General features: G+C 45.2%; 1 protein-coding gene across 2 annotated transcripts in view; it reads right to left on the bottom strand.

Annotated features, from left to right (window-relative positions):
• The window catches only part of ZSWIM8 (zinc finger SWIM-type containing 8), a 177517-nt gene that overhangs the window by 128708 nt on the left and 26334 nt on the right, over window positions 1-22475 (bottom strand). For both annotated transcript variants that reach the window (XM_075348847.1, XM_075348846.1), the window contains exon 2: window positions 8948-9101. In XM_075348847.1, coding sequence (XP_075204962.1) covers window positions 8948-9101 — 154 coding nt within the window. The remainder of the gene's footprint in view (window positions 1-8947; window positions 9102-22475) is intronic.

Raw genomic sequence — 22475 nt, 5'->3', positions numbered from 1 at the left:
TAGAGCTATAGTTAAACTAAGAATAAATTATACACAGGTGGATTCAATTTACTAATTGGGGGACTTCTGGAGGCAATTGGTCACTCGGGATTATATTTAGAGGTAACAGACTACAGGGGAACTAATACAAATGCACGGCACTATTTTCAGATTTATATTTGAAAAATATTTAGAAAAACATAGCAGGTCTTTTGCACGTCACAAATACTTATTACTTTGTGTTGGTATATCGCATAAAATCTAAATAAAATACACTTACGTTTGTGGGTGTAATGTGAAAAAAATTGTGGAAAAGGTTCACAAGGTACTTTTTAAAGACATGATACATCTTAATGAAAGACATATAGTATTTTATATATAGCAAACAATCAAAGGTTCCAATATTGTTGACCACAACGTTATATGAATATTTAATCCATATAAAATGCCATGCAACATCTACTAGTCATATTAAATACCACAACTCAAAGCTACATTCAGTCTCCACTCATATTAATAACATCTCACTTCAGCCCATGAGGGCCTGCAATGTACGGTAATAGTTTCTGCTACACTGAGTTCTGGCAGGACAGTTAAGCGGGCTTTAAACGCTACGACATCGCTAGCAATTGCTAGCGATATCAAGCGTGTAAGCACCCGCCCCCGTCGTATGTGCGATATCGTGTGATCGCTGCCGTAGCGAACATTATCGCTACGGCAGCGTCACACGCACTTACCTGGTCGGCGGCGACGTTGTGACTGCTGAACAATCCCTCCCTCAAGGGGGAGGGGGACGTTCGGCATCACAGCGACGTCACTAAGCGGCCGACCAATCAAAGCGGAGGGGCGGAGATGAGTGGGACGTAACATCCCGCCAACCTCCATCATTCCGCATTGTGGCCGGTAAGGAGGCATTCCTCGCTCCTGCGGTGTCACACACAGTGATGTGTGCTGCCGCAGGAATGACGAACAACATCGCTAATCAACCATTACCGATTTTTGGTTTTGGAACGACCTCTCCATGGTGAACGATTTTCACCATTTTTGAGATCGCTTAAGTTTACTGGTAAGGGTCACACGCTGTGATATCGTTAATAACGCCGGATGTGCGTCACTAACAATGTGACCCCGACGATAAAACATTAACGATATCGTAGCGTGTAAAGCCCCCTTTTTAGGCTATGTGTCCACGGGAGTTTGTACCTGCGGATATATCCACAGGTACATCCGCAGCTGCTCGCTGGAATCCGCAGCCATTTTTAGCTGCGGTAGTACATTGAAGTAGCTGCAGTAAACCTGCGGACATTCGTGCGACTTACCTGCGGAAGTCCCGGCCTCTATCTCCATAGTGGAGGGCCAGGATTTCCGCAGGTAATTCCGCAGGAATAATTGACATGCAGTTATGTGCGGCTGCGAGACATCCGCAGCATATTCTGCAGCCGCATGTGTCCACAGCATGGATACAGACACTCCCCATGTTCCATAGGATAACATGGGGAGTGTCTGTACTTGCCAAAACCTGCAGATTTATCTAGAAAATCCACATAAATCCGCAGGTTTTCTGCGGCAAAATCCGCAGGTGCAAGCTCCCGTGGGCACATAGCCTTATACTACAAACTGCTTTTGGGAAAAAGATGATAAATGTCCCTTAACATTTTCAACGCTTATACTCCGCTTTTCTATCAGAAAAAGAAAAAAGTCACAAATATGGATACATGCTACCATGTTTGCGTGAAACAATTAAAGAATCTTTGCTCTTGACAAATACTGTAAAGTTTTGTAATGAAACCACAAATATGAGCACAATTTGGCAAGAAAATTGTGTAAATTAGTGCACAAATCTAATTTAATTTTATGGCAGATAAAGAGCCAAAACATGTACCAAATAGCCACCCCCCTCTGAACGTTCAACAGGTAAAATAAGTATTTAATACGTCACCAATTTTATAAGTAAACATATTTGTAAAGGTGTTAATGAGATACATTTCTCACCAGATGTCAGTAACAACCCATCCAATCCACAAAGACAAAGAAATCAAACCACAAATCTTCATAAAATTAACTTCTCTGTAATACTGAGAAATGACAGTGAAAAAATATTCAACACATGAAGAAAGAGGTGCAAAAAGCCATAAAAAGTCATGACACCAGCTGAAATCTGTCAGTAATGAAAATACAATCCTGCCACTTAGTGAAAAATAATATCAGCTGGTACAAGAAAGCTAAGCGGCACTGACTGGAAGTAAAAGAATTATTCTTTAATCAGATTTGTTAAAACAGCATCCTGCTTGTAGCGGGGACGAGGAGTGCAGCAGGTGCACACACACACACAATGACCATTTTGCACATACGTGCACTTCTACGGGTTTGGACAGGGGATGACATTAGTGGTTTTCCTTTACACCAGTGATTACCAAGCACGTCATCAGATATACAATCACACACATATGTCCTGTCCAGACCCATTATTGTACATTATAGTTCTTTCCCCCCCGACACTGGAACACTATAGAAGAGCACCACCTGGTTTTTCGTAAAGGTTTTTGAGACAGCCCAGAGTCAAAAGTGACTCTACATTTCATATAATAGTTCTGAACCTTTCCTTTCTTACATGGTAAATATTTTTTAGTGAATATCAGCTGGTTTAACTGATGGCCTATAAAAAGGTGTCTGATTACCCAAGTGCTACACATGAAACACCTCAAGATGGGTAAAACCAGTGAGCTGTCTCAAAACCTCCGCAACCTTATTGTTGCAAAACACACTGATGCCATTGGCTGCAAAAGAATTTCTAAAGTACTTAGGGTTGCGATGAAAAGGGCCATGACCAGGTGCTCCCAACAAGATTTCAGACAAAGCACTGAAAAGAATGAGAAGAGTTATCCAAGAATCAAGGACCACCTGTGGAGATCTACAGAAAGACCTGGAATCAGCAAATACAATTATTTCAAGGAAAACAATAAGTAATGCACTCAACCTCCATGGCATGTATGAACGCTCAACACACAAGACTCCATTGCTTAACAAAAAGAATGTTCAAGCCTGTTTAAAGTTTGCTCTACAACATTTAGACAAGCCTGTGAAATACTGGGAGATCATAGTCTGGTCAGATGAGACCAAAATTGAACTCTTTGGATGCCATAGTACACACCATGTTTGGAGACCAAAAGGCCCTGTGTTGTGAATACGTTTTCCAGTTTGGGACTCCCTCTTGTGGTCAGTGCTGGCGGTGCAGTTGATGTGTGAGGCGAAAGCCACACACATGTGGAGGACTGGCAATCAGGGTCAGATTGGGATATTTAACTGAGTAGTTTTCTCTAGTTACTTGCCGGTGGTCATTTGTTCCTTGTGCTTAGGACATTCTGTAAACCAGCTCTGCTCACCTCCAGTACTCCTCTCAGATAAGTGCTCTTTGTAACTCTGATGTTTTTTTTCCACTTTCTTGTTGTTTTCTCTGCTTTGATACTAATGCATGATTCCTATTTTGTCTGTGTGGAGTTTGTGGTGGAATGAGATAATTCCCTGCTGGGAGTGTCCGTATACTTAGCTCCATGATTCTGCAAGGTTTGTGTTTGTCATGCTTGGTATTAGTTCAGTCCTCATCTGTATTGGTGTTTTTGGATCCCAGCAACATCTGAGTGCTGGTACAGTGGGGGAGAGGTTGTGTGACCTCAGGATTTTTCCATTTCAGAAGTGCTGGTATAGATTAGGGTTTTTACGGCTGCAGACAGTTGCTCTTTTCTATCCTTTCCTATAAAGATAGTTTGGGTCTCACCTTTGCTGAATCTGTCTTTTCTGGCTTTGTCTTGTATTTTTCTATATCACCGTAGCCTTTACATGTGGGGGGGCTATCTATGTTTGGGGACTACTCCGAGGCAGATTAGCTTTCTTATATAACTAACTGTGAGATTATTTAGTTCTCCGGCTTTGTCGAGGCGTCAAGATCATCATAGGCCCGCCTCATGGCTACTTCTAGTTGTTTGTCAGGATTAGGTCTGCAGTCCGTTAAGTTTCCAGCCACTATGTTACCTTTTTGGGATTCTGCATTTTTTGATCCTCCTCGGTCCCTGAATCATAACAGCCCTGTATATCACCCAAAACACCATACCAACAGTGAAGTTTGGCGGTGGGAACATTATGGTGTGGGGCTGTTTTTCAGTAAATGGCACAGGAAAACTTCATGAAAGGACAAATGTACTGAGATACTCGTGATTAAAAAAAATTGCTGCCATCTACTAGGATGATTAAGATGAAACAAGGGTGGACATTTCAGTAAGACAATGATTCCAATCACACAGCCAAGCAAACATTCAATTGGTTTCGGAGAAAGAAAATAAAGCTGCTACAATGGCCAGGATTTGCAGAGTGTTTGTGTGAAAGAATGGACCAAAATCACACCTGAGCAATGCATGTGATAGTTTCTCCATACACTAGGCATCTTGAAGCTGTCAACACCAATAAAGATTTAATAAATACATTTCAGTAAGCGTGTTCAGTACTTTTTCTGTGTCATTTCTCAGTATTGCACATAATATATTTCCATCTATGGTTTTATATTTCTTTGCTTATTTGGATTGGATGGGTTGTTACTTACATCTGGTGATAACTTCATGTCAATAACGCCATTAAAAATTTACTTAGTAAATCGGTGACACGTTCAATACTTATTTCACCTGCTGTATTTGACACATAAGGCTAAGGACACACAGGTATTTAGCATACGATGTGAGCATCGGATGCGTTATGCTAATGACCCTTGGCTTCCGCTCTGCTGCGAGTGTAAGCCGAGTGTCACTATACTGTTATGCAATCCTGCGATTGGAGCACAGCTGCGGAGGAGAGGGAGGGACAAATCTACTCATCTCCTTCATTATCAGCTGATGTGTATAGTGCACTGTACTTCGGTGTAATGTGAGTGCAATGCAATGTTTCTCTCGCACCCATAGACTTATATGGGTGCGAGTGAAAACTAATCAGATTCCACCCGCAGCATGCTGCAATTGTTTTCTCGGTCCAAGTAGGGCTGAGAGAAAAAAAAAATCGCTCATGGGAGCAACCCCATAGAGTAACATTGGTTCAAGTGAAATGCGATTTTTTTTTTTTTTAACGCATTCCACTCACTGAGTTTTGCTCGCTGTGTGTCCTTAGTCTAATAATACAACAGACTTCGTTGTAGGATTGGCATGAGAAAAATCAGTCTTAATAAATTTTCTTGCCCACATTTATGAAAACTAATCCAAAAGGTAAGCTCTACCCAAACACTATAGCAGGGAATGCCGGTACTTGCAGAATAAGAATTTAATATATGGACAAGTAAAATAATGTATTTGGAAAGATGTACTGTATATATATTTCTAAAGGTGGATTTGGACCCCTGAAGTGACTCATGTCTATTTTGGCCAAAGCTGATCGGGAACAAAGTTGATGTGGAACGGTTACTGCGCTGCTGAAGATATGGCATAAATCCAAGAAAGTTGAATTAAAGTAATTTTATTCAACGCGTTTCGAAGTGTCTCCCCACTTCTTCATGAGAGATCCACCGATACAACTATTTTCCCCTTGGCCAATTTTCCTCTCAGCCAATTTTCCCCACACCCTTCACTTTAATGTCTATTTTAGCAATCTTTACCGCTTCCTCTCAAGGCAAAAAAAAAAAGTTTTATTATACTCACCTACAGGGGGGTCCAGTCAAATGGGCAGTGCCTGGTCTTGATTCAGTGCATCCTCTCTTCTGAAGACTGCCATCCTCCTCCTCCACTTTGTGTGGAAGATGCATCCTACGTCATCCAATCAGTGTCCTCCATCATGCTCCTGTGCAGGCGCACATCTCTCTACCCTGTGAAGGGCAGAGGAAAGTACAGTACTGTATTGTGCATGTGTGGGGAAAGGCCAAAGAGCGACAGTGCATGCGCACTTCAATTCTTTCCTCTGCCCTCAGCAGGGCAGTGAGAGGTGCGCCTGCACAGGAGCATCATCCACACAAAGCAGGGAAGGAGAACGAGGATTGCAAGATGAGGCACCGGATCAAGACCAGAGACACCCATAGGACTGGACCGCCTCATATGTGGGTATAATAAAAACTTTTTTTTTTGGCTTGCAGATTGGATTGTGACATATACAGTTTTCTGGAATGCTGTACATTCGGTCTTATAGATGTTGTCCCTACTTTATTTGGAAAAAACCTGATAACATGTTCCCTTTAAAGGGAACCTGTCACCAGATTTGGCGACTATAATCTGCGGCCACCACCAATGAGCTCTTATATACGGCATTCTAACATGCTGTATATAAGAGCTCAGGCCGCTGTGTAGAACGTACAAATCACTTTATAATACTCATCTGAGGGGTGGTGCGGTGCAGAACGGTCACATGGGTGTCTCCGTTCTCCGGTACCGACGCCTCCTCTTTTGGCCATCTTTGTCCTCCTTCTGAAGCCTGGGTGCATGACGCGTCCTACGTCATGAACACGAGTCGGCATTGAGGTCCCACACAGGCGAACTACAATAATTTGATCTGCCCTGCTCAGGGTAGATGAAAGTGCGCCTGCACAGGACCCCAGTATCTACTCGTGTGGATGACGTAGGATGCATCATGCACACAGGCTTCAGAGGGAGGACAAAGATGGCTGACTGAGGAGGCACCGGACCCGTAGAACGGACACACCCATCCGACCAGTCTGCACCGCACCACCCGTTAGCTGAGATTTTTACATTCTACACAGTGGCCTGGGCTCTTTTATACAGCATGTTAGAATGCTGTATATTAAAGTTCAGTGGTGGTGCCCGCAGATTATAGTCGCCAAATCTGCTGACAGGTACCCTTTAACGTCCCAAGAGAATCCACAGACACAGCGGCGAAATCACTGGAATATTACTGGTCCCAGAGGAAAGTATAAGCTGGTTTTATTTTACATAGTGCATTATTTCATTTAAGAAGTGGGTGTGCAAATAGTAGGGAACGCCTTTAAAAACTTGACAAACTATGTCTCTTTGGAGCTTTTGCCTACAGGGATTATAAAAAAAAAAAAAAAAAAAAAAAGTATCGACCCTTTAGTGCAAATGTATGGCTTTATGTAGTACTAGCTGTACTACCTGGCTTTGCCCGGGTTAATAACTGCTGTTAACAAAATAGAATGTATTAACAAAAATGTATTCTACACACAAAAACCACAAAACAAATAGCTATAAATGTAATTATAATGTCTATCTCCCCCTCTGTATATATCTCTGTCTCCCTGTCTGTCTCTCTTTCCCTGTCGGTGTCTGTCTCTCTTTCCCTGTCGGTGTCTGTCTCTCTTTCCCTGTCGGTGTCTGTCTCTCTTTCCCTGTCGGTGTCTGTCTCTCTTTCCCTGTCGGTGTCTGTCTCTCTTTCCCTGTCGGTGTCTGTCTCTCTTTCCCTGTCGGTGTCTGTCTCTCTTTCCCTGTCGGTGTCTGTCTCTCTTTCCCTGTCGGTGTCTGTCTCTCTTTCCCTGTCGGTGTCTGTCTCTCTTTCCCTGTCGGTGTCTGTCTCTCTTTCCCTGTCGGTGTCTGTCTCTCTTTCCCTGTCGGTGTCTGTCTCTCTTTCCCTGTCGGTGTCTGTCTCTCTTTCCCTGTCGGTGTCTGTCTCTCTTTCCCTGTCGGTGTCTGTCTCTCTTTCCCTGTCGGTGTCTGTCTCTCTTTCCCTGTCGGTGTCTGTCTCTCTTTCCCTGTCGGTGTCTGTCTCTCTTTCCCTGTCGGTGTCTGTCTCTCTTTCCCTGTCTGTGTCTGTCTCTCTTTCCCTGTCTGTGTCTGTCTCTCTTTCCCTGTCTGTGTCTGTCTCTCTTTCCCTGTCTGTGTCTGTCTCTCTTTCCCTGTCTGTGTCTGTCTCTCTTTCCCTGTCTGTGTCTGTCTCTCTTTCCCTGTCTGTGTCTGTCTCTCTTTCCCTGTCTGTGTCTGTCTCTCTTTCCCTGTCTGTGTCTGTCTCTCTTTCCCTGTCTGTGTCTGTCTCTCTTTCCCTGTCTGTGTCTGTCTCTCTTTCCCTGGCTGCATTGTGACACGCCAACATTGCATATAAGGGCGTGGCTGCGTATTCTTCTGAAGTTCTGGCTGCACTGTGGCTCCCAGCTCCATTCGCTTTAATGGAGGCAGGTTTTTTGGCGAATAACTGTAAAGCGCAGGGTTAAAATTTCCCCTCAAAACATAGCCTATGATGCTCTCGGGGTCAGTGTGCAAAATTTTGTGGCTGTAGCTGCGACGGTGCAGATGCCAATCCCGGACGGACGGACATACATACATACATACATACATACATACATACATACATACATACATACATACATACACACACACATACACACACACATACAGCTTTATATATTAGATTTTCTGCCAAAATCTGGGGTAATCCATTTAAAAAAAAAAAAGTGTGCAAATTACTAATTTTCTGTTTCATTTTGCAATTGTTTAATGTGCTGATTATTTAAAGAGAATCTGTCAGCAGGATTTTGCTACCATATCTGAGAGCATCATAATGTAGGCAAAGATACCCTGATACCAACGATATATCACTTAGATTACTGGGTACAGCAGTTGTGACACAATCAGACTTTTTCGATTTAGCAATGCAGCAGAGCTGAGAAAGGTAACCCACTCACAACAGGCTCTCTACATACAAAGTCTATAGACATAGAGGTGCTAATCAGAGGGTGAGGGGGCGTGGTCGGACTAGTGTGGTGCGGGCAGTGATAATCCCACTTCACTATATGTAAACACCAAGCAGGGTAATACATGACACATAATTGAACTCTGTGTGTCAGCCTCTATGTCCTGCTGTCTTCAGATTACACAGCAAAAACCTGCAGACAGATTTCCTTTAATAAATTAATAAAGACCATTGTCAATACAGATACCCTTATATAGAGGATCCTATAAAAACAAGTTAAATGTATTTGGAGTAAAACGCACCAAACATTAAAAGGCTTATACAAACATCTCAAATTTGAAGAACACACCTTATATCCTCCTCATTCTCCGGGAAGCTCCAGAAAGCGATCCGCAGTTGTAGCTGCTCTGGGACTGGGGGATACACCTTTTCGACCACTTCGAATGGAATGTGAAATGCTACCTGTTTGGCAGACAGTTCCACCAGTGGATTGACAAATCCATCTACCAAAAAGAGAAAAACAAATAGTTACAATGTATAGAAAAAGAATTCAACATTTACGGCACATATAAGCCTACATTTAGCTGTCTCTAAGAACTAATAAACTCCTGTATGCTCTTTAATAAAACAGAAACATAAAATAACAGGTTATCAAGATGTTACTTTTTAAGCAATTCCTTGGTTTGGGAAAGTTGGCACAAAGCTGAAGCAGCAGACTAAGATGTGCTCAGTCCTGGATTACACTATAAGGATACAGATACTAATAAAGGTTACATCAGCAGACGTATCACACAAACATTCTTACTATACATAAATGTATGATCGGTTATTCAAAATTCAATTGATAACAGATGTAAAACTAGCCATGGCCCAGGGTGATGAATGTAACCCAAGAGAACAATGGATGCTGTTATTCCTGGCAGAGCATGCTACGTTTAATTTTAGTACTGGGTGTGTTGCATTTGTTCCTTTGTTTTACTTATCCTACTTCATAACTTCTTTATGTACGGAGGCTAACTTATTTATGTATATCATAAACAGAACGATGATTGCTGTATAACAATATACATATATGAATATTTAGGTTTGTTGCCTAGGAGACAGACCACTGCCGCTATCTATATAAGCACTGTGCTAACGCAGGGCACCAGCCCACTCCAGTGATCTTCATTTACTTCAATAAAGCACTTACAAGCTTGATAGAAAATAACCTGTAAGCACTGTGCATGTCCTGCTATCTAGCAGCATTACAAAAGATCTCTATTTCTAAAGATCTTTTATTATATACTAATGATGATAGCAACTAGTCGTAAGGGCGTTCCTTCCCTTGGCTAGTTGGCCCCCTTAGCATGTAAGAACGCCCCTGTGGGTGTGCTAACATGCTAATGAATGTGCAGCGTCAGAGGCATGGTCGATCTCACCGCCTTCTGCTGCCACCGCCCTCGACGCTGCATTTCATCTCAGTGAGCATGATCCCTGGACTTCCAGTCATGCATACTATCAACCCAGGTGTACTCGTCCTTGCTTCAAACTCGTGTAGTGCGCACGACCGAAAGTGCGGGGACATTCTGATCATGCGCACTGACCCGAAAACCAGCTGTGGCAGCTGAGGTGAACCCAACCATGCCTCTGATGCTGCTCATTCATTAGCATGTTAACACACCTTTGTGGGCGTACTAATATGCTAAGGGGGCTAACTAGCCAAGGGAACTAACGCCCTTGCAACTAGTCCCTGGCCTCATTAGCATAATATATAGAATCTTAAGAAATACTTTCTTTTTAAAGATCTCTTTATCTATGCTACTAGATACAGGGACGGTTAGATAGGGATTAGCAATAGGCAGCCAGAACTGCTCACGATTCTGGGTGCATATTGCTCCTGACAGGTTCCCTTTAATGCAGCAGCATGTAATGTTCAGGTAAACAAACTAAGTAAATGCCAAACAGTGCAAAATTTTAATGAAACCCATCTGAAAAAAATTGTTTTTAAAACTTGAAATGCACACATTTAAGAATGGTCAGCTCGGCGAAGAACCACAATGTTAGCAATGTTGGAGAAAACTCAATATCAACATAGATCCATCTCATACCATCACTTTCTAAACAAGACAACACGCCAAGTGTATTTTTGGAAAAGATAACATCTTTGTAAACTCAAAGGGATTTCAAATAAAAATAGTAATAGCAGAAATTTAATGCTTAAAGAAGTACCATACTCCTGTGAACTTTTTTTTTTCCTTCAAATAAATCTGTATATATACTATATACAAGTTTTATGAGCGTATTAATAAACTCCCCTACTAATCTTCCCCATTATCTATCGCCGTTCTGCTCATCTTCTCGGTGACATCATCGCACGTCAGACTCTCTGGATCACTCTATAGTCTGTGTGTGAGATGTCGTCTTGTCCTGACGCTACAAAGTCTTATATTGTAAAAGCCACTACAGGTTCAGGCACAGAGCAGTGTGACCTGTAGAGGCTGCGGGCAGTGATGTCATTTAGAAGAGGAGCAGAACAGCGCTGGAAACCAGAGAACGCGGCAGAAGGTGAGGGCCACAATGACCTCCAACCCACAGGTATTTGTAGATTTATTTCTAAATACCCTGCCTAGACAGCCCTTTATTGGGTTTTACTTTTAGTCGCATGTTTAAAAAAAAATAATAAATGCTTAAAAAAAATGTGTTTTTAATATGGTAATCAAGCTATTGACTAGGTAGTCTCCCCATATATATATGCATGCAGATTTAGTGGGGCAAAAAAAAAAAAAAGGTAAATGGGAGGGTTTTTTGAGTATTACATCTTGGCCAAAGTCTGTTTAAAATTCTGTCAAATCATTAAAAGCCATTTTCTTATCAATGAGGCTGGGTTTTTACTGGCCATTTTTATTGTATTTTTTGTGTGTAGCATGTAAGGTAATGACTACATGGCAACAGGAGGAACGTGACTGCAACAATTGCGCTCAGTGAGAAACAAAATAATGTTGTAGTTATGACACTTTTAATGGCTAACATATCTATATCTATATATATAATTGCCTTATTCTGTCTGTCTGTCTGTCATGCTCCAAAATTGTGTCACGGTGACATGTCCTTCTTACGGTGACACAAAGCTGATTGGCCGCTGGGTTCGCCATGGCCCCGCCCCCCCACACGGATTGGCCTCTCGCCCCGGCTGCGCCCCCACACGGATTGGCCAGCCGCTCGCCCAGGCTCTGCCCCCCCCCACAGATTGGCCTCTCGCCCCGGCACCCTGCAGGCATTGGCAACTCGCCCACGCCCCGCCCCCCTCACGCAATAGACGTTAGCTCTCGCCCCCCCCCCCGCATTGCCCGAACTGACACGGTCACGGAGCCACGAATCCCAGGTGAGTACTGTACTCCCCCCCCCTTTCCCCCCTCACCAACGGGAGCCCACATCAGCGTACGCCGCCGCCGTATGCTGGTGTTGGCTCCCGTGCGAGCGGGGGACGTGTTGCGCTGGTAACCATGCTTGCATAGTTACCAGTAAATCAAGGTCCTGCAGCGGCGGGACTTCCAGACGCACAAACATAACAGCACACACACACGCATACACACACACATCAGATCGCACTCACCCTCACACACACCTCACACACACCTCACACACACCTCACATACACATCGCATCCACACACTCACAGCATCCGGCGATATCGCTTGCTTCTCGGCCTCGATACTGTGCTGTGAGCTTCCAGGACCTGCCGGAGGATCACATGGCCAGAAGCATGTGGTATGTCCGGATGTTGTGAGTATCAGCGCGTATGTGCGATATCGTCAGTGTCTGTGTGTGTGAGTGGATGCGATCGGGTGTGTGTGAGTGGATGCGATCGGGTGTGTGTGAGTGGATGCGATCGGGTGTGTGAGTGTCGGCAGAGGAGCACGGCGTGCTGGAGGAGGCTGGGAGCAGAGAGGCTGATCATGGGGAAGGCTGGGAGGAGAGAGGCTGATGCTGGGGGAGGCTGGGAGGGGGAGGCTGATGCTGGGGGAGGCTGGGACGAGGGAGGCTGATGCTGGTGGAGGCTGATGCTTGGGAAGGCTGATGCTGGGGGAGGCTGGAAGGAGAGAGGCTAATGCTGGTGGAGGCTGATGCTTGGGGAGGCTGATGCTGGGGGAGACTGGGAGGGGAAGGCTGATGCTGAGGGAGGCTGGGAGGAAGGAGGCTGGGAGGAGAGAGGCTGATCCTGGGGAAGGCTGGGAACGGGAGGCTGATGCTGATGGAGGCTGGAAGGAGTGAGGCTGATGCTGGGGGAGGCTGGAAGGAAAGAGGCTGATGCTGGTGGAGGCTGATGCTTGGGGAGGCTGATGCTGGGGGAGACTGGGAGCAGAAGGCTGATGCTGAGGGAGGCTGGGAGGGGGAGGCTGGGAGGAAGGAGGCTGGGAGGAGAGAGGCTGAACCTGGGGAAGGCTGGGAAGGGGAGGCTGATGCTGGGGGAGGCTGGAAGGAGAGAGGCTGATGCTGGTGGAGGCTGATGCTTGGGGAGGCTGATGCTGGAGGAGACTGGGAGCGGAAGGCTGATGCTGAGGGAGGCTGGGAGGGGGAGGCTGGGAGGAAGGAGGCTGGGAGGAGAGAGGCTGATCCTCGGGAAGGCTGGGAAGGGGAGGCTGATGCTGAGGGAAGCTGGAAGGAGAGAGGCTGATGCTGGGGGAGGCTGGGAGGAGAGAGGCTGAGGCTGGGAGGAGAGAGGCTGATGCTGGGGAAGGCTGATGCTGAGGGAGGCTGGGAGGGGAAAGCTGATGCTGGGGAAGGCTGGGAGGACGGAGGCTGGGAGGAGAGAGGCTGATCCTGGGGAAGGCTGGGAGAGGGAGGCTGATGCTGGAGGAGGCTGGAAGGAAAGAGGCTGATGCTGGCGGAGGCTGATGCTGGGGGAGGCTGGAAGGAGAGAGTCTGATGCTGGTGGAGGCTGATGCTTGGGGAGGCTGGGAGAGGGAGGCTGATGCTGAGGGAGGCTGGGAGGAGGGAGGCTGGGAGAGGTAGGCTGAGAGAAGAGAAGCTGATGCTGGGGGAGGCTGATGCTGGGGGAGGCTGGGAGAGGGAGGCTGATGCTGGGGGAGGGTGGGAGGAGGGAGGCTGGGAGGAGAGAGGCTGATGCTGGGGAAGGCTGGGAGGAGAGAGGCTGATGCTGGGGACAGAGAGGAGAGGCTGATGCTGGGAGGAGAGAGGCTGATGCTAGGATGAGAGAGGCTGATGCTGGGAGGAGAGAGGCTGATGCTGGGAGGAGAGAGGCTGATGCTGGGGGCAGAGAAGCTGATGCTGGGGGCAGAGAGGCTGATGCTGGTGCAGCATGGGGGATGGAGCACGATGGGGGGTGCGCAGCATCGGGGATGGAGCACGATGGGGAGTTCACAGCATGGGGGATGGAGCACGTTTGGGAGTGCGCAGCATGGCGGGTGGAGCACGTTTGGGAGTGCGCAGCATGGGAGATGGAGCACGATAGGGGGTGCGCAGCATAGGAGATGGAGCACGATGGGGAGTGCGCTGCATGGGGGATGGAGCACGATGGGGAGTGCGGAGTATGGCGGATGGAGCACGTTTGGGAGTGCGCAGCATGGCGGATGGAGCACGTTTGGGAGTGCGCAGCATGGCGGATGGAGCACTTTTGGGAGTGCGCAGCATGGGAGATGGAGCACGATGGGGGGTGCGCAGCATAGGGGATGGAGCACGATGGGGAGTGCGCTGCATGGGGGATGGAGCACGATGGGGAGTGCGCACCTCCCCCCAAAACACACACACACACTGGGAACCACAAACAACTGCCCTACACAGACACCCACCCACACAGACAACGCTGCGCACACACAGCACCCAACACACAAACACCGCGGCACACACAAATATACGCACATACCGCACAACACACACATTGCACAAAACATACCTCCCCCCAAAACACACCACACACACACAAACCGCGCAACACACACACAACGCTACAGACACACAGCGCTCCACAAACAACGCAACACACGCAACACACATACAACACCGCTCTCACCCCCCGTCACACCCAGACAACACCCAGAACATGTACAGCCCCTACACAAACACTTGGTAACTACACACAACAACATCTATATATATATATAACAAAAATCATACATGAACTACACAATACGTAAATTCTAGAATACCCGATGCGTAGAATCGGGCCACCTTCTAGTATATATATAATTGCCTTATTCTGTCTGTCTGTCTCCAAAATTGTGTTACGGTGACACAAAGCTGATTGGCCACTGGGCTCGCCATGGCCCCGCCACCCCCCGCACGGATTGGCCGCTCGCCTCGCCTCCGCCCCCCCACACGGATTGGACGCTCGCCTCGGCCTGGTCCCGCCCTCCGCATGGATTGGCCACTCGCCCCGGCCCTCCGCACGCATCGCCAGACATAACCTTGCGCTGCTGGGATCGTGACGGAGCCGGTGACCGCTGGTAACCATTATACACATCGGGTAACTAAGGTCCCTTAGTTACCCGATGTGTATCATAGTTACCAGTGTACACCGGCTCCGTCACGATCCCAGCAGCGCCAGACATAACCTTGCGCTGCTGGGATCTTGACGGAGCCGGTGAATGCTGGTAACCATTATACACATCGGGTAACTAAGGTCCCTTAGTTACCCGATGTGTATCATAGTTACCAGCGTACACCGGCTCCCGGTACACATGTGCAGGGAGCCGGCATTATACTCCTCTCCCCCCAGGACTACTCCTCCTATTATAGTCCTCCTATTATATTCCTCTCTGAGTATAATAGGAGAACTATTATAGCATGGGGGATGGAGCACGATGGGGTGCGCAGCATGGGGGATGTAGCACGATGGGGGGTGCGCAGCATGGGGTATGTAGCACGATGGGGGGTGCGCAGCATGGGGGATGTAGCACGATGGGGGGTGCGCAGCATGGGGTATGTAGCACGATGGGGGGTGCGCAGCATGGGGGATGTAGCACGATGGGGGGTGCGCAGCATGGGGGATGTAGCACGATGGGGAGTGCGCAGCATGGGGGATGGAGCACGATGGGGAGTGCGCAGCATGGGGGATGGAGCACGATGGGGAGTGCGCAGCATGGGGATGGAGCACGATGGGGAGTGCGCAGCATGGGGGATGGAGCACGATGGGGAGTGCGCAGCATGGGGGATGGAGCACGATGGGGAGTGCGCAGCATGGGGGATGGAGCACGATGGGGAGTGCGCAGCATGGGGATGGAGCACGATGGGGAGTGCGCAGCATCGGGGATGGAGCACGATGGGGAGTGCGCAGCATCGGGGATGGAGCACGATGGGGGGTGGGCAGCATGGGGGATGGAGCACGATGGGAGGTGCACACCTCCCCCCAACACCCAACACACACACACACACACACACACACACAACACACACACACTGGGAACCACAAACACCGCGGAATACACAGACACCCACACACACAGACAACGCCGCACACACACAACACCCAACACACAAACACCGCGGCATACATAAATATACGCACATACCGCGCAACACACACATTGCACAAAACATACCTCCCCCCAAAACACACCACACCCACACAAACCGCGCAACACACACACAACGCTCCACAAACAACGAAACACACGCAACACACATACAACACCGCTCTCACCCCCTGCCACACCCAGAACATGTACAGTGCCCTAAACAAACACTTGGTAACTACACACAACAACATCTATCTATATATATATATATATATATATATAAACAAAAATCATACATGAACTACACAATACGTAAATTCTAGAATACCCGATGCGTAGAATCGGGCCACCTTCTAGTATAAAATAAATGCTACAAAGCAAGCTTTCAACACTAACCATCTGCCGAATGTTTCTTGAAGCTAATGGGATCCCTACTGAGTCTGTATTAAGGATGTATATCTATAACGTACCAGAACTGCTATGGGCAGCAAAATGGCACCCCAGTATGCCAACCTTTTCATGGCTAAACTGGAAAATGAGCTTTTCACATCCTGGTCCATCAAACCCTTGGCCTATTTCCATTATCTCTATGACATTTTAATAATCTGGACTCAGTCTGTACAAGAATTTATAAAATTCCAAGACAAAATAAATACCGTCCATTTCTTTCCACCATAAACCTGCCATTGGACCACTTAAAAACGGAAATCAACTTCCTGGATAATACCATAGAAATTCAAAATGTAATCCAATCTAGATAATTGTGTATTGGACACCAATTGACTGGCCCGCATACCTCAGATGCAACAGCTTCCACCCAAAACATATTAAAAAGTCCATTGTCTACAACCAGGCCCTTAGATATAATTGTATCTGTTCCAGCCCAACAGACAGGGATGAACACTTAACTATTCTTAATAAAAAAGACATTTTTAAACTAAGGCTACCACCCCTACCTCCATTGACACCTAGATCATTAGAGCCACATGGATGCTGAAAAGTCAAATACTTTAATATGGAGAAAAATAGGAAATAATTGTATACCTCTGGTGGTGACCTACAACCCCCAGAGTGAGGTACTGAGAAAACTGCTAAAAATACCTTCATCATATCCTACACAAGGATGATCGGCTAAAATTAATATTTCAACACAATAAGATTCCCGGGACATTCACATGTTCCTCTTCCAATGTTATGTACTTGATTCTGTGCACTATAAGTGCTATTGGGGTCTCTATCTTGGAGAAACAGAACAAAATTGAGAGCGAGGATGAGATCTCATACACATGATTACAGACAAATAAACCTCCACCTGTGGCCAAACATTTCTGTGGTCCAGTACACAACATAAACAATACGAAAGTTGTCATACTAAAAGGCAACTTCAGATCACAAAAACTTCGAAGGTTCTAGGAATGCAAACTTATTACAGTCTCTGATACCATCCACACAGGAATAAATCTATCAGGAGGATTTCGGACTTCCTACTAAATCTAATGCATGTACCACTTTTGGGGCAGCTGCAGGCTGCTATTTTTAGGCTGAGATGCGCCAAATAACCATGGACCTATCCAGCCTAATAATCTCAACCCACAGCTGTCTGCTTTACCTGTGCTGGTGATCAAAAATAGGGGGGGGGGTGAACATTTTATATTTTTAATTTTTTTATTTTTCACATGCATCTTCCTCATCCCGAAAAGCTTGTTGACTGGCTGCGCTGCAGTCTTTCAATGAACTTTATTACCATATGAACAGCATCTGGAATTCAAACTCGGACATAGACATTTAAAAAAAAAAAAAAGTCTGTGTTCGAGTTCAAGCCCTGGACACCAGGTCTACGGTAGGAACCCCAAACTTTACAGTTCGAGTTCGCTCATCCCTAGTGGTGATGAGAAGCCGAACAGAATGGTGCTGGATCCTGGAGAAAGTGGCGGTAGGGTATTAATACACTACACGCCATTAACATAGACAAACATTTAATGAAAAATAATATATATTACTAGAAGTGCTTCCATAAGTACATAAAAAAAAAATACATAAATACGTATGCTTTTCCATCATTTTACCAAAGTTTTGCCATGTGGTTCCTACAGGTGAAATTCATTGGACAAATGCGCTAAAAGAAAAGAATGCATTACAAAGGCAATCCTCAATAAAAACACATGCAATTTCTTATGTGCATAACTGGGAATAGAAACTTGTAGTTCTGAAGCATTTTCACATCAGCAGCAAGTCAATTCGTTCAGTGTCTTTCACTCATTCTAATGACTGGGAAAAAGAGCATCAAAAAGGTGGAATTTTTATACAATTTTTTCATGATAATAGACACATTTTTGATGCAGAAATGTCTGCAATAAATACTTAATGTGTGCATATACACTTAGGCCATGTGCAAACAGTGTATTTGGTGCTTTTTTATCTTCAGTATTTGTAAGCTAAAACCTGAAGTGTGTGAAAAACGTAGAAGTGGATTATTAATCTCCTGGTTTTGGCTTGAGGTTTGGTGTTCGGTGTATGTACCGAACACAGAAAAAAAAAAAGTTCGCGTTTGGGTGCTTTATGTATGAGCATCGCTGTGCTCGGGTACGCTCGGTGCTCAGCCCGGTGTAAGCCGCTTGTAGTGTTTGAACGGCTCACACTGGGGGCAACAACAGTGTGATCAGATGTAGTGTGCACCCAAAAAAATGGGAAAACCCCGCTATCGGAGGTATTCTGTTTATGGTTTAGTGACTTCCATTGGGGTTCAGGCTGCACCTCCAGAACAGAACTTCCATGGGTTTGCTCATTTCTACTGACAAAAACGGAGATAAAAAATACTTGGCAAAAACCTCAACGCGTGCAAAAAGATAGATAACCCTTTTACAGCAAAACAATAAAATATATATAATGATGATATATAGAGGAAAAAATGCACATGCCCCTGACATTGGAGAATGTTCCCCACATGGTCCTTGGTATTTTATTTTTACTTATGCAGTGGAATCTACCTGAATGAGCCAGAGTATAAAGGAGTATTCTCAGCTGTGGATCACACAGATGTATACGGGCAGCGAGGATCTACTTGAAATGGGTTTCTACCTCAGGTGCTTATCAGACTTGACCAGGCATGTGATCATTTTGCCAAGTTGGTTTCACACGCACCTCTGATCATGTAAATATTACTGCATATAACAAGATGAAAGGAGTACATACAACAATGTAAAAAAGTAGCGACACAAGACTTGTCCCCAATGACCCCAATAAAGTTTATTTTATGAATGGCGCCTACAATATAAAAGAGGGCATGTGAAGCACCATGCCTCACCACATGTCCAGTCAAATGGACCAGTCCCAGCTAGACAGGTAAAAACTCTGCTACTCACCAAGCTAAGACAGAAGACCTCCTCTACTCACCAAGCTAAGACAGAAGACCTCCTCTATTCACCAAGCTAAGACAGAAGACCTCCTCTACTCACCAAGATAAGACAGAAGACCTCCTCTACTCACCAAGCTAAGACAGAAAACCTCCTCTACTCACCAAGCTAAGACAGAAGGCCTCCTCTACTCACCAAGCTAAGACAGAAGGCCTCCTCTACTCACCAAGCTAAGACAGAAGGCCTCCTCTACTCACCAAGCTAAGACAGAAGACCTCCTCTACTCACCAAGATAAGACAGAAGACCTCCTCTACTCACCAAGATAAGACAGAAGACCTCCTCTACTCACCAAGCTAAGACAGAAGACCTCCTCTACTCACCAAGCTAAGACAGAAGGCCTCCTCTACTCACCAAGCTAAGACAGAAGGCCTCCTCTACTCACCAAGCTAAGACAGAAGGCCTCCTCTACTCACCAAGCTAAGACAGAAGACCTCCTCTACTCACCAAGCTAAGACAGAAGACCTCCTATAACTCACCAAGCTAAGACAGAAGACCTCCTCTACTCACCAAGCTAAGACAGAAGACCTCCTCTACTCACCAAGCTAAAACAGAAGACCTCCTCTACTCACCAAGCTAAAACAGAAGACCTCCTCTACTCACCTAGCTAAGACAGAAGACCTTGCATACACCTGCCTGAAGACCAAATGAGACTTTGTTCCTTCAATGGAGAAGGTGAGTGTACGCATTAATGTGTGTACATTAAATATGTGGGTACTATTTAGTGCCATTGTTTAGGCAGTATTTTTTGGTTATGAGGTGGTGGCATTTGCCCCATGGAGGCAGTATATAGAGCTCCTGGAGCACTATGGCGTCATCCTCACTGGGTGCCATTATAAAAGTTAGGCTTTGGTGGGAGAATAACGGTGTGGTGCAAAATCCATTGTAATATGTCATAATTTTGTGTGTGAAGTTAAACAAAAAAAAATCCTGTATTATGCTAAATAAGAGGCATGCAGAAGTATCGTAGAGACACATAGGACGCTGTAGGGAGCGGTAAGATACTAATGAGCGTGACATGTTTGTGGGTGAACCAGTGACTAAACTATGTGGCATTTACCTCTTTTTTCTGCAGATCGCTCTCATGCATGTGAACCAATAGGGTTGGGATTATATATTTAGCAAAAGGCATTAGTACTTGAGCACTCTATTACATCCCGTATGCTTACATCAGGCACTTTATTGTTTTTCACACGTGTAGGTATTGATTTGTCTGACCGCAAGGCCCGCCAGTCGCTATCATTTGCGTCAAAAATCAAAGTAATAATAATCATATTTATTCATTTATATAGCGCTATTAATTCCACAGCACTTTACACACATTGTAGAGGTAGACACAGTAGAAGTGGACTCCCATGCTGTCGTAAGAAGATGGTCAGCAGTAATGGTTAAATTGTGATTTTATTACACGTTTCGGAGATCACATCTCCTTCCTTAGAAAAATCATACATGCACATGGTTGTACTACACAATGGAGGCTATATATAGTCTGCCAATGTATGTAAAGCGCTGTGGAATTAATAGCGTTGTATAAAATAATTATTATTTCTTATTATTATTGTGACATTCAAAAAAAAAAAGATTAAAATGATGTAGATTAAAATGATGAAAAATTAGATGAAAATAAAGAAAAAGAAAAAAAAAAAAAAAAAAAAAAAATCGGGTAAAAAAATGTGGATCTGGCTATTAGCTACACGGATTCACACACTTCCTTTAAAGGCCTTTTGAAACATACATTTTTGGAGTTTGTATCCCACCAGATCCACATTTTGTTACTCTATTCTTTATTATCTTCATCTGTAATTTTTCCTTTTTTTTTTTTTTCCAAAGTTTTTAAGGTAGAAGGGAGACTAAGACCATCTAGTTCAACCTGTAGCCTAACATGTTGATCCAGAGGAAGGCAAAAAAACCCAATGTGTCAAACCAGCTCCAATAGGGAAAAAAATTCCTTCCTGACTCCACATAAGGCAATCAGACTAGTTCCATGGATCAACACCCTGTAATAAAATCTAATATACATAACTGGTAATATTAAATTTTTCAAGAAAGGCGTCCAGGCTCTGCTTAAATGTTAGTAGTGAATCACTCATTACAACATCATGCGGCAGAGAGTTCCATAGTCTCACTGCTCGTACAGTAAAGAATCCTCATCTGTGATTATGATTAAACCTGCTTTCCTCAAGACGTAGCGGATGCCCCCGTGTTCCAGTCGCAGGCCTAGGTGTAAAGAGATCTTTGGAAAGGTCTCTGTACTGTCCCCTCATATGTTTATACATTGTGATTAGATCCCCCCTAAGCCTTTGTTTTTCCAAACTAAATAACCCCCAAGTTTAATAACCTGTCTTGGTATTGCAGCCCACCCATTCCTCTAATAATCTAGGTCGCTCTATCTACCTGTAAGATTATGCTATTTATAACCTGCTATACTTTTTCTATCAAGAAAAGCATCCATTCCTCTCTTAAATTCATTCAGTGAGTTGGCCATCACCACTTCCTCAGGAAGAGAGTTCCAGAGCCTCACTGCTCTTACCGTGAAGAACCCTCTTCTATGCTGATGTAGGAATTTTCTTTCCTCCAATTGAAGAGAATGCCCCCTTGTTCTTGTCATAGTCCTTAGTACAAACAAATCATGGGAGAGATCTCTATATGGCCCTCTGATATATTTGTACATATTTATTAGGTCTCCCTAAGTCTTCTCTTTTCTAGAGTAAATAGACCTAATTTTGATAACCTTTCCATGTATTGTAATGCACCCACTCCATTTATTATTTTAGTAGCCCGCCTCTGAACCCTTTCAAGTTCAGTAATGTCTTTCTTGAGTACCGGCGCCCAAAATTGCACACAATACTCCAAGTGTGGTCTGACGAGTGATTTGTACAGAGGGAGAATGATGTTTTCATCTCGTGCCCCCAGACCTCTTCTAATGCATCCCATCACCCTATTTGCTTTGGTGGCGGCTGCCTGACACTGGGCACTCCAATTTAGCTTCTTATTGACCAAGATGCCTAA

This window comes from Anomaloglossus baeobatrachus, chromosome 5, assembly GCF_048569485.1.
Source record: "Anomaloglossus baeobatrachus isolate aAnoBae1 chromosome 5, aAnoBae1.hap1, whole genome shotgun sequence".
Taxonomy (NCBI): Eukaryota; Metazoa; Chordata; class Amphibia; order Anura; family Aromobatidae; genus Anomaloglossus; species Anomaloglossus baeobatrachus.
The sequence above is the reverse complement of the archived record's forward strand: the minus strand, read 5'-3'. Positions and strand labels throughout refer to the sequence as shown.